The sequence below is a fragment of the Athene noctua genome, chromosome 16 (genome assembly GCF_965140245.1).
Source record: "Athene noctua chromosome 16, bAthNoc1.hap1.1, whole genome shotgun sequence".
NCBI classification, from domain to species: domain Eukaryota; kingdom Metazoa; phylum Chordata; class Aves; order Strigiformes; family Strigidae; genus Athene; species Athene noctua.
The window spans coordinates 4251839-4265254 of NC_134052.1; the positions used below are offsets into that span (position 1 = coordinate 4251839).

At 41.3% G+C, this 13416-nt stretch overlaps 1 protein-coding gene across 2 annotated transcripts; it reads right to left on the reverse strand.

Annotated features, from left to right (window-relative positions):
- Window positions 1–578: 578 nt before the first annotated feature.
- On the reverse strand, window positions 579–12587 carry IFT52 (intraflagellar transport 52). Of its 2 annotated transcripts, XM_074920319.1 has the most exons (13): window positions 12305–12587; window positions 11395–11482; window positions 11001–11130; window positions 10040–10115; window positions 9882–9953; window positions 8924–9050; window positions 6529–6615; window positions 5779–5847; window positions 4940–5094; window positions 3884–3971; window positions 2700–2808; window positions 2051–2196; window positions 579–905 (listed from the first exon to the last, which is right to left on the reverse strand). In XM_074920319.1, the coding sequence occupies exons 1-13, from the start codon at window positions 12421–12423 to the stop codon at window positions 858–860; spliced, it is 1314 nt and encodes a 437-aa protein (XP_074776420.1). In that variant the 5' UTR covers window positions 12424–12587; the 3' UTR covers window positions 579–857. The 2 variants fall into 2 exon arrangements, with proteins under 2 accessions (XP_074776420.1, XP_074776421.1); XM_074920320.1 differs by lacking the exons at window positions 10040–10115; window positions 11395–11482; window positions 12305–12587 and having other exon boundaries at window positions 11001–11114.
- Between the last annotated feature and the right edge of the window lie 829 nt (window positions 12588–13416).

A 13416-nucleotide genomic window follows, 5' to 3' on the forward strand; every position in this document is an offset into this window, starting at 1 on the left:
AATCTTTTCTTTTCACCACTCCTATCCTTGGCTGTATTTTTGCTGTGCATTGAGTTTCAACATTTCATGGTCAATGAATTTCACTTGAATTTCCATTCCTGTGCTTTACCAAGCTCACCATTTCCCTGGGAATGGGCTAGATAACAAATAACGGTAAAGAAAAATATTCCTGAGTTTCTACACTTTTTCTTAATAATGATCCATTAAATCTTAAAGTCCTCTTCATCCAAATGCTGTCTCTTCTTTTCAAAATGATGTATTTCCAGTCTTATATGAGGCAGTGATCTGCAACAATGTCATTACTGCTTAATTTCAATCCTTCCCCTCCCTTAGAAGCAATGTTCTTCTATAGTGACAAATCCACCTCTCCTTGGTTCACTTTGGCAGAGAGACAAAAGGAGACTGCCTCGGGGTGACAGGATAGCATATGTGCAGCAGCTCCTGTATTTATGGCTGTATTTCCCACAACTCACAAACCAAAATAACAACCTTTCCCACAGTGCAATTAAGGACTACATGTACAGCAGGAGAACCCACAGTAAGCCTGACTACAAGAAAATAAATACAGGAGCCAGAAAGAAGGACCAGAACCACATTTTCTTATATAAGATTTTTTCATATATTACAAAATTACAGTTTCAATAAAGAGGTAGAAAAATAGGAAATTATTTGAAAGAGCTTGCAAAATACAAGCACTTCTTCAAAAGGCATTAATTACCCAAACTACATATAAATGATCCAAACATTCAGTGGACTACTGGGACAGTCCCAATCAATATACTGAACACAGAGGTTGAAAAAAATGGAAAAGTATGTTTTTACTAAAAGGTCAATCTCAAACTGGTGAAAGACAGGTCTCAGTTACCATTCTGGAATCCAGCTTCACTTGTGTCAGTATCATGTTCCTTAGGTAAGGGAAATGGAGAAAGGAGAAAAAGAAAAAAATAATTTTAATAAAAGGGCAGAAATGTCAGATTTTTCTCTTAACTAGACTATTTGAGAAACAGGAACACTTGTTAGTAGAAACACTTGATCTGCCAATAAGTTCCACACAGACTCTGAAGCATCAAATTTAATATAATTCATTATTTCAACACGGTACTGCTTGTGAGTAACAAGGGTTTCACGTCTACACTGGAGCATTAGCAAGCACTGTGGACATTCATGAGGGGACACTGCTGTTACACAACACACCATTAATGAACCGCATTTAGCTGAAATTACCAAAACTACACTTGCATGTATTAATTCTCTGTCCTGTTTTCAACTGGGAGAGAGTTAATTTTTCTTCTTAGTAGCTAGAATAGTACTGTGTTTCAGATTCAGTATGGGATTTGGTATGAGAAGAATGTTGATAATACACTGATGTTTTTAGCTGTTGCTAAGAAATCAAGGACTTTTCAACTTCCCATGTCCTGCCAGTGCCCGGGAACACAAGCAGCCAGAGCAATGGGCCCAAACTGGCCAATGGAATATTCCATATCCATGACATCATGCTCAGTCTATAGATGAGGGTTGGCCAGGAAGCTGCTCTCTCTCTCTTCCAGGATTGCAATTTCTGGATTTTCTCTCCTCTGGGATCGCTAGCTAGGAATGGGATGGGCATTGGTCGATGGGTGGTGAGCAACTGCATTGTGCATCGCTCATTTGGATATTCTATTACTATCATTGTTATTATTTTAATTTGATTTCAATTATTAAATTGTTTTCATCTCAACCTATGAGCCTCCTAACCTCTAACCCTCTAATTCTCTCCCCCATCCCCTGGGCAGGGAAGGGTGAGCGAGTGGCTGCGTGGTGTCTGGCTGACAACCAGGTTTAAACCACAATATCCCCCAATCAAAATAAATGAGACTTAAATTGAGCGCTACACATTATACACAGATTAACAGTCAAAAGTACTCTGGATCACACTTCACTGGTCTAACAACAAATGTTTTAACACATCAACATACCTCTTGCTGTGACAAGTGTAGCTACTACAAAGATACAACCAGTATCAGTGCTGATACTACCAACCATTCATTTGTAATTCTCTTATTAAAAATACCTGATTCAGTTTCTTAAACTCAACCACTTGGAAGAAGATGTGCTCCAGGATATGTTTGGCATCTTGCTTCTCCTTTGGGAGTTTACTTGTTACTCCTAGGATATCACCACATTTTCGTATGTAAAACTCCAGGTCATCATCAGAACCTAAACAAGCATCCCAGAGAAGGTGGCAGTTGAATATCACACATACCCATATCTGCTGGGCAAAAATGTACTACCAATCTCCACTTGTTGTTGGTATTCTGGGAGGTTAAGTCCTATAACTAAGTTCAGTGGACTAGCCATGATATATTCTTGCAGCTAGTACTTTCTCAAAATTTTTAGATTTAAAGACCTTAACATTTTAACTTCAAAGGACAAAAAGATGTGAAATAAATCAGCAAGAGTGTGCAAAGTAATTTATGCATGATACAGGAAACAGCAGGCAGAAACATAATAAAATGTCATGTAACAAACCAAATAAAACGTCATGGTACATAAAGTCCTGTTATCAGTTTCCAAGGCCTGCCAATTTCTTGGCCCAGGATGAGAGCAGTGGATTTTCATAAACAAGGCCCATGTTTTAAAATTAAATATAACAACAATTTTCCTCCAAAAACTTGGGACTTTATATATAAATGTGTAAATAATCAGTCTGCTCTGCTTACATTTGTTTGTAATCTCTGCAAGACGAGCTTTCTCAGAGGAAAAAGTTTCATCCAAGTCAAACAGCTCCAGAGGGGGAGGAGGCAATTCCCTGAAAGCAGGTGGAAAAACCTTGAAGAGAAGAATTAGCATGGTTTATTGCCAAATATTTTTCTTATACTTTACAGATCTCTAAGACAATAGTTTTAGACTTAGATTGGATTTCAAGACACCTTTTATATAGTCAAAAGCAACTCCAAAGACCACAGTACAAAGGTACACCTTTAAAAAAATTCTATTTATATGTTGTAAAAATAAGTGAATGTTCCAGAAGTTTAGTCACAAGTATGCCAGAATTATCAGCTACCATCGCAACTAGACATACCGCATTTGCAGTTTGGTTTTAGTTTTGGTCCATGAGATCCAGGTGATAGCTGAGACAGCTGAAGTACCGAGCTCGCTGTAACAGCTCATCTTAGAAACATATTCACATTAATTCTGGTAAGAGTGTTTTCTTCTTCATGCAGTCACCACCTACGCCACAAGTTGTACTTGTGTTTTTAAAGAGCAGCACATGAGACACTACTTCCAGTTGCAACCCTGCAGCTGTAAAGATCCCAGTAATGTTTTCTCAGTGGCCAAGGTAAAGAAGGATGGAGCCATGATGGCAAAACTCAGATACTCAAAGATGCCCACTTTTCAAAATAAGTTTGACACCGCCATAGCTCATGTTGTTGCTGCCAGCCGAAATCTCTGCTGGTAAAAGTTTGACCAGTCCTTGCTGTATAAAAGACCAACATTCCGCTTTCTACTTCTCCAAAGGGTATGGGCATGGAAAAAGAGAGAGCCAGACTGGCTCCTCCCCTGGCAGCAGTCAGTACATTACTTACACCACCGCTGCTTTCTGCAATACCACATTCTGTTTCACAGCGAAGGCTGAAGCAGCACCTCACAGGACTGGGAGCAGCTACTCAGCTAAAGGCTTTATACACACAAGGCCTTCTGCTCTAGTGCCAGGTGCTACATTTTCAATCTCTGCTGATAAACATCAGAAGTGCAAATAAGTGTTCTTTGCTAAAAGATGGTCCCTGTCTTTTTTTTTTTTTTTTTTTTTTTTTTGTTAAAAGAACTATGGAAATGACACACAGAGGTTTTACATGAAACAGAAAGGTTCTCCATGCACTGTATGAGCAAGGAGACTACTCACAGCTGGCTGGAGGACAGGTAGTGGAGTCTCAAACTGAGGCTGAATGAGTTGAAGGGGTTCATGTTTCACATTCAGCTGTTCATAAGCTCTGCAGCACAGAAGACAACAAAGTATGAGAGAAGAAATGATACAACATCCATTTCCACTCACAAACTATAGAGATGAATTTTTATGAAGACACCAGGGTCAACATTATGCACAGTCATAGCGTAAGAAAAACAGCATGTCTAATTTAAGAACCCCAGAGAACTATGTATCAGTAATAACTGACTTCTACAGCAAGCAAATCAGTTAAAATTATGACAGAGAATGATAGGTGGATATATAAGATAAAAAAGGAAGTCACACCTCACTTCTTCAAGTGACTTTTAAAGGGATGGAAGTGAATGAAGAAAAAGTGATTCAGTTCAAAGAGAGCAGACTTGGGATTTCACAGGAAGTTTTTCAAGAAGTCCATAACCAAAAGCTACTTAAAAAAAATTATTTGTTATGAGATCAGAAGGGAGATTCCACTATGAATTCACATCTAGTGAAACCACACCAGTGGTTTCATGGAATCTGTGTTAAGCATGCCACTATTCAACATGTTCATACAAGATCTGGGTTAACAGATGATTTAAGAGGAACAAAGCTGCTAGTGATACAAAAAGTGGTAAAACTGAGCAGCAGATAAACCTCAAGACACAATTACTGGGAAATGCAAAGATGAATGAAATGCAGCTTCAGTAAATGCCAAGTAATTCAGAAGTGGTAAAACAACTAGCTCTCAGTTATCACTCCAGAAAATGCCCAACATCACTGCATATAGCTCTACCAACTGCTCACTGAATAAACAGTAGTCAGAAAAAAAAGGAAAAAACAACATCAGAAAGTACAGCTAAGACAAGAATCAAGAGAAAACATCACTGTCACACTGTACAAATCAATCTTCTGGTACATCCATTTTCAGAATGCTGTCTACAGCTCAGTCCCTTCCACTCTTAAGCAGACACAGTTAAGCACAAACAGAAAATGCACAGAATGGTTAAAATAAGTAAATAAATCACAGCTGCTGACTTGATAACTGAAGGTAGGGCAGTTGTATCCAGCTGGTAAAGGGATGTATCAAACAGCTTTGTGAAGTCTCTTGGGTTCTCATCTCCTTCTTGCAGACACACTCGCAGCTGCTCAGACAGCGCGGCTGTATCTGGGAGCAGGGTATAGTCTGAAATCTGAACAACACACCAATACACACACCTATGATTCTAAAAGACCAACCCATTTACATAGTCTAGTTTATATCTCACCTAAAATCTCATCTAGAAATAATTATTTCACTCTTTACCAGGTATGACCCTTTGCAGTGTAGTTACTACATTAGTAAACTGTGCAAACTCTATTCTCTCAGCTACTCGCCACACGGACGTTGCACCTGGATTTCTGTTGTTCTTTTTATGCACACAGAGTATAGAATTTTATCACATATGGTATTTCCAAATAAAAATAACGTTTGTATACATCAGGGAAAAAACAACTAAAATTGATACAGAGGTTGATCTCTACTCACATACAGAAAATCTGCCTTCACTTCCTGCGTGTTCCTCTAGGCTGAGGACTCAGAGTGAAGTGCAGACTTACTACGCTGGAGCAGCAAATGATCTCATAAATATGGGTAAATTGGAAAAAGACTTTCACAAATGAAATCTGAAAATGAGTAGCAGTCTAAGTCTGAGAGATACAATACCATTATTATTTATGCCTAATCCATCTATTCGATCTTAGACCCTGTATAAAGGGTCTGAAACAACAACAGCATCCATCTAGCCATTAACCTTTTTGTGCTATATACACAGTTTGACAAAAGTGGTGCTGTTATGCCACACTATTATTCACCTTCTGTGATGCTTCTCTCTTACCTCAGGGTCTTCCATATCCATCTGGTTTAAATGGATATCTGATGTTGTGAGCCACTGGAAAAGCACATCCTGGAGAAGGGCAAAAATTAATTGATTTCTGGAAGGCCCAAGTAATCTTACATTAAGCTTTAACATTCGTATTAAATCTATTAAATAACGTAGCATGAAAAGGAAGAAAAATATGGGTAACAAATCAAAGATATCTAGGGATAAAATACAAACTTTTTGTATTCACATATGGAAGCAATGAGCTATGGCAGTGAGCACACTCTGTATGAGGTGCATACTTTCAGGAACACCTCAGGAGGAAACTTCTCTTCCTACACATAACAAAGTTAAATACCCCACTTTGGAAAGTGCATTACAATCTCCAGGTATCAGAAGCTATATGTGCAAAGGTTTATTATTAATCAGTGGCCATAATCAAGTACTAAAGAAACTAAGAAAAAGTAGTAAACAAAAAAACCCCCTACTTAATATTTAAATATTAGTAAAAATAAAGTGGTGGACAGAAGTAGAAAAAGCTTTTCAGAGTCCTGTAACATAAACTATATGCTTAAAAACTCATTCCTGTTAGTTGTGCTCTAACAAATTCCTGGGGACATTAGTATTGGGTTAGAATCTCCATACTGAATCCATTTCATAGCTGCCTTGCTCTAAGATGAAGCTAGTGAGCTTGGACTGCTTTGCAAGTGCTGTGAAGATCCACTAAGGTGGTTTTTTAATAAAACCAAACCAAAACATACTTACCATGATCTTACTGTTTTCTTCTTTATCTAAATACTGATCACTGAACATGTGGGAAGATCCCAGTGCTGCCATCTTGCCACCTTGACTCTATCAACACAGAATACAATAAAGCAAAAATCTTTCCAAATCGCAGTTTGAGAGGCAACTGTTAATGCTGTCTAATTACGAAGTGATTTAAAGAAATGGGCAATTTTGGAATGTGGCAAAAAGCAAGTTTCAAACTTCACAAGCTCACAAGACTGCAGCAGCATTGTAAGTGTATGTTTTTAAGGCTCATATATTTTTTAAAAATACTGATCTGTATTTCATAAGAGTAGACAGACAATTGTCTGGCAATCAAAAAAATAACAGTATCATCGTCAACAGCTGCACCAAGGTTATTTTGGAGAAAAAGAACATTCTCTTTTCAATCAAGCATAAAAGAATTAAGTGAAATGAACACATTATAAACTTTCTGCAACCTATTCTTTAGTGTTCAGAATGTAACCTAGAGGCCAGTGACATGTGTGCACGTTACTATAGCACATATTCATGTCAGATAATGAGAGAAGAGTTTGGTAATTTTATTATTTGTGAGATAAAATGAAAAATACACAGGTCATCATATTTTAATTTAGCTAAACATGCATGAAAATGCATTTGTGAAACATATTTAGAATTCTTCTCTAAGATTACCCCTCAATCCTTCCACAGGGACATATATAAGAAATAGTAAGTTTTCAACAGAAAGAGAAACCCTGTAATGCTCCCTGCACCGACTGTGAAACTCACAGCATAATACAACCATGAATACTGCTGTAACTCATTTGAAGATATATCAAACAAAGCTCCAGTTTGTTTAACAAATTTCTGATGTTTCATACTCCATGTTCTGCAAGATTTTAACCTGAGTTCTACATGCTTTACCCACAATAGCATAACTGGTTAGTACCCTCTGCTCTTACCTTCCATTCCTTCACTTTCTGTTTCTATTCTTTACAGTATCTATTTTTCATTCCAAGAGATTTTGTTTTCCTTCTATCAAGTTTCTCTGCTTGAGACAACCTCTGTCTCTGGCTTCATCTTCTACCCTTGTATCTATAACTTCCTTGATCCAGACAGGAAAAATTATGCCATCTAGACATTCATGTCATAGTATTACATCAAACAAAGAACTATCAGTTCCAGCTGTCAGAGAAGGGGAAGAACACCTTTGGCCATAGGCTTGCCAAGCTGGTGAAGAGGGCTTTAAATTAAAGCTGCCGGGCCAGGGAAACCTCAACCCATCCCACTCCTACCAGTCTGATGTCAGCACCAGCAATAGATACCCAGAGCCTGGAGGGATCACAGGTCAGCAGGAGAGCACCTGAGGGGCAGCACAAAGGAATTCCAGCCACTCCAGCCAGTAAGTCGGGTTCATCAGGGCCTCTATGCAAACGCACACAGCGTGGGGAATAAACAGGAGGAGCTGGAGATGTTCACACGCCTGCAGGGCTACGATCTTCTTGGCATCATGGAGATGTGGTGGGATGGCTCCTATGGCTGGGGTGTGGGGATGGAAGGACACAGGCTCTTTAGGAAGGACAGGCAGGGGAGACGAGGAGGGGGGTCACCTCTATGTCAGTGACCAGCTGGAGTGCAGGGACCTCTGCTTGGGGATGGATGAGGACCTGACTGAGAGCTTATGGGTCAGGATTAAAAGGAAGGCAGGGAGAGATGTTATAGTGGGCTCTGCTAGAGGCCACCTGACCAGGAAGATCGAGTGGATGAGGCTCTCGATAGACCCAGAGGAGCAGCCTCACATTCACAAGCCCAGGACCTCAACAACCCCAGTATCTGTTGGAGGGACAACACAGCGGGTCACAAGCAATCTAGGAGGTTCCTGTAATGAGTTGATAAATTCCTTCTCCAAGTGGTAGAGGAGCCAACAAGGAGAGGTGCAATGCTGGACCTTGTTCTCACCAACAAGGAGAGGCTGGTGGGGACTGTGAAGCTCAAGAGCAGCCTTGGCTGCAGGGACCATGACATGGTGGAGTTCAAGATCCTTAAGGCAGCAAGGAGGATGCACAGCAAGGTCCCTACCACAGACTTCAGGAGAGCAGACTTTGGCCTCTTCAGGGATCTTTATGAAGATAACAATAATCTTACTTACTATATGATCACTAAAACAGTGAATAACTAAAAATATCCATCTATCAACCGAAGAAGTATATAATCTGTGCTGACCATCAAATTAATTCTCCCCTAAACTCCATGCAAAGACATTTTCCATCAAAGGAGGCAGGAGTCACTCGTCTGGAGTTTGCAGATGCATCAAGAAATAGAAATGGGTTTGTGAGTACTCCCAGAAAAAGCACTCACAATTTTTATGTGGGGTAGGGGGAGAATGCATGGTTTTTTACACGCAGAATCATACCTCATGCTGATAGAAAGCAAGAATAGGCCTGTTGAGTGGGAAGCAGACAGATCCTGTTGACAGAATAGCCACTGCTGGTTTCATCACATTCAGTGTGGCACCAAATGGATACACAAACGTGAGAGATCTGCAGAAAATACAGAAACTCTGTGAGTACCTGCATGTATTGGGTAGGCTAGACATACTTATGAAACTCAGTCTGAATGCCTAAAGTGTAATTGTGCACTGGTGGTGGAATGCTTTCAAACATTTGGATCACTGTATCAACATTTCAGTCTCTTTCTACAAGTTTTTCCAGGTTGACAATTTGTCTTAAGTAAGGAAGAACACTCTTGATCTCTGTTTGCACACTCCTGTATCTGAGAGAAGGGTAGGGGTATTTAATGCAAAGATGAATATATATTCTGGAACAAAACTACATAAAATGTTTCTACACTTACATTTTTCCTTGTAATCAACTGCATGGTCATTTGTTAGTCTAAAACTAGCTGCAAGGAAGAGTACCACCATTTATAGTTGTTTACAAAAAAGCTGTATTCGTCTCAATGCCTTTTCACTCCTCTGCAGTACAGAGGAATGGAAAGCTAAAAATTGCATTAAGTGTCTCACCCTGGATTAAGACTCTTTAAAGAGATGCCTGCAGTGACTACCTACCATCTAGAGGTTATTCATACATACATTGTTTAATCAAATTCAAATCCACAGACTAGGGGCAAAAAAAATTTGGTAGGAGAGTAATAATTCCTTTCAAAACCTATCACTCCTGCTCTTTCATGGGTTATCAAGCACTACTAAACAGATTCTCCTTTCCAGATGTAACCCTGAGGAGCAAGAAGCTGACATGAGAAATACATTAGAAAACTTCAAGACAAGAATATACTCCTGCTAGATTACAATCTGCTAATTCCAAGTTTTTCTAAATAGTTTCACATCAGCTTCCTCAAAGGAAAACACTTACTGTGAGTCATGTCCACTTCCATCTTCATCTGTTGTCTCAAGCACTGTTTTTCTTGCAGCTTCACTGATTCCCCTACAAGACAGTAAAAAGCAAAACTTACTGAAAACAATACGGATGATAAGAGTTAATGTAAAGATTTATATACTCCAAATATCTACCTATTCAAAACTCCATCAGAGATAAGTGCTTCTTTTGGGTGGTGGTACTTGTAATATACATTTCGTACTACAGCATCTTGAAGAAAGGAAAAAATAAAGAAATTTACATCTTAGCTGATCAGCATGCAAGAAATTGTAATGAAAAGTGAGTTTAGCCCTTGGATTCCCTGAGTGTTTGCTTCTAACACCACAAAGCTGGCATGTGGCTCCCAAAAGAATTCAAGTCAGCCTTCACTACCATTTCCTTTTGGACATACAGATTTAGAAAAGGAATATATTTGCAAGTTCAAATAAAAATATGAAAAATAAGCACATCCATGTGTCTTCTGCAAAGCAGAAGAGGCAAAAGGATAATCCAGTTAAAAGAATATGTATCAAGTTTTACAAGCTTAAAAGTGTGATGAATTGAATATTGTTGATGCAAAAAAAAGCACTGTCTAGAAATGCCACCAAAGATCCTAAAAATATTTTACGTACACTGAGACACAGTTGTTTTGGTGGGTTTTTGGTTTTGTTTTTTTTTTTTTTTTACATTGGCAGTACAAAACCTAATGATGTCATTTTATTGGTCTGCTAAAGAAAAGTGCCACTGCTCATTCAGGGTGAGCATGAAATGATCCAATCCATCAGAAGGCATGGAAAAATGTTTTAAATTACAGGCTTTTTAACCAAGAAGTGTCACTAGAATTAATTTTTGTTATTAAATACCATTAAAACTAAAAACTACAGCAAAGGAATAGAGATAGCTACGTTGTTGTCAACGTACTCTGTGCATGGAGAGCCCTGAGTGTGCTCCAGTATTACACCACTGTGTGCATGTAGATTTCGAGAAAAAAACACCTCTTAGACCAAAAGGTATTTTGTGACAGGGACCTGCTTGACTTATATCTACAAAGGCTGAACCTGCACTTTAGATTTTGCTGAAAATAGATGAATAAAAGGTATCACTGAGACCTATTACCATTATTGAAAACGATCCCATATTCTTCTAACAAAAAGTTAATATTTGTGCCATATCGGGACTCCCCGCCTTCTCTTAGCATCACCAGGATGGCTCCACCATCCTCCAGGAATTTCTTCAGAACTGAAAACTAGAAGACAACAAAGATGCAGAAAAAATACATGTGAAAGAAGGTACACACAAGACTGCAGGAGGTTATACTGAGATGAGGGAAGGTGAATGATTCTGACTACTTGCAATGAATTTGATCCTATGAGAAAAGCATTAAAATTTTCATTTGTGTAAATTCATTTAAAGAACTACTATTCAAAAATCTTCTGTGCTGTTCTTTTCTATTGCACATTAAGGAAATCTTAAAACATAACCAATTTGCAAACAATTATTGACTTCTTACCTCAGCAGCACTGAACTTTTCTCTTGGCCCTGCTGTAATCCACAATTTTACCCCAAACAGTTTCTCAGAAGTGATCTCATCTTTTAAGCTATGAATAGATTAATAAATATGTGTTATTCTTTGATACAGTCCTAAACCACAACTTTTTTTTTTGTTTATCTTAAAAGGTCTGGCAAATAAACACAAAGCAAATCACTCCAGTCACTTCACATCCTTTTATCTGGGTTTAAAGTTGACATCTCAAGCAAACTAATCCTTACAAATTTCAGACCAGTAAATAGTAAAGCCCCTCTAAGAAGGTACTGTGGTAGATCCAGGACTGGTATAAACCACCACAGCTGCTATTAAAACTTTGCTCCTGCTGAGCTTCTGCTTATTCTTTTTTTGTTTTCCTCTAGACACATTCTGTAATAGATAGGCAATACCATATGTACAACGGCTGGTTTCTTTTTATCCCAAATTCTCAGTCAAGAAGACTCAAAGGAGTTGAGTTTCATCCTTAAAATTTAGGCTCTCTCTCTTCTGTAGGTAAGATAGAAGCTCCAAAGACAGTTACGCACAGCATCCGGCAGTGAAGCTACAGCTAACGCCACAGCAACCAATGCAGAAAGGAGATCCTGACTTAGGATACACATTCCCGAAGAGCACTCGGGTATTCAGTGTGGACCAGACGCAAATTTCAGGCTGTCCCTAGGGCCTGGAGGTGCCGCGGGCTCCCAGCGGCGAGGGGGAGGCAGCCCGGCCGCCCCGCTCCGAGCGGCCCCGCGGCCTGGGCAGCCGAGAGAAGCCCTGGCTGCAGAAACCCCCGCGGGCCTCGGGCCCCGCCTGCCGCGGGCCCTCACACCACAGAACCGCGGCTCCTCCCGCGCCAGCGCTCCGAAAAACAGTTCCTGAGCGCGCTGCGCCTCACCTCTGTATCTTCCAGTTACCGCGGAGCCTTTTCCGCAGGGATTTGTAGCTGCTGGCGAGGGTGAAGGTCTCCCCTTTGGAGGCGTTGAAGACGATGGCGTTCCGCAGGCCCCTCTCCATAGGGTCGCCCGGGGCTGCTGCAGGCCGCCAGCTCTCGGGGCGTGAGGCGACCCTCCAGCGCCCCTGCTCCCCACCGGGCCCCCGGGGATGGGGGGTGCGGGGGGGGGTCCCCCTGAGCGGGGCCGGCGGCCGTCACCCCCCTACCCCGCCGCGGGCCGCCTAGCAACGCGCCGCGCGGCGGTGCGCATGCGCGGAGCGCAGCGACGTGCGCCATTCCCGTGGGGAGGGGGGGACACGGGCCCGCCCAAACATCCCCATCCTCCCATTAGCCTAAGGTAGGGACTTCCTAGTTCATTAGGAAAAAAATGTCTCGGTGACTCTCTGCATGCAGGCGAGGGCAGAGGTACAGCCGCCCTCAGGCACAGAATAAGCCCACACCCACCTCCCTGCTGTCCCCCCTGCCCTCCCTTACACACTCCCTTACACACAGACAGATGGAAGCACAGCCGTGTATGCACTTTAATATAAACCATGTCATAGTTCTGATGACTTCAGCATGTACAAGATAAGTACAATAAAAAAAATTGCTCCAGCACAAGCTTCCCAGGAGCATGAGCATAACACCACTTCTACCCCAGTGTTGCAGTTAGAAGCTTTTAGCCCCCTTTCTCCTCCCCCCAGCAACAGAATAAAACAACTTAAAAAAAAGTGGGAAGTGACATTCACTGGGTGCACTAGCATTTAAATTAAGGCAGAATAAATATTAGTTCTACATCAATAACAGGACTTCCTAGACCAGCACCAGAGCCTGGAGGACTGCTGGAGCTGGGCTCGGCTCAGCCTCGCCCAGGCCCCAGCACAGGGCACCGAGCTGGGCTCGGCTCAGCCTCGCCCAGGCCCCAGCACAGGGCACCGAGCTGGGCTCGGCTCAGCCTCGCCCAGGCCCCAGCACAGGGCACCGAGCTGGGCTCGGCTCAGCCTCGCCCAGGCCCCAGCACAGGGCACCGAGCTGGGCTCGGCTCAGCCTCGCCCAGGCCCCAGCACAGGGCACCG

Bases quoted from the DNA above. Each gene is read 5' to 3' on its own strand.
- IFT52 (XM_074920319.1), bottom strand. From the start codon at position 12,423: ATGGAGAGGGGCCTGCGGAACGCCATCGTCTTCAACGCCTCCAAAGGG. The intron at 11,131-11,394 runs GTAAGAAGTCAA...GTTGTCTTCTAG, and splicing joins AAAAGTTCAGTGCTGCTGAG to TTTTCAGTTCTGAAGAAATT. The intron at 2,809-3,883 runs GTGAGTAGTCTC...CTTCTCTTCAAG, and splicing joins TACCTGTCCTCCAGCCAGCT to GTTTTTCCACCTGCTTTCAG.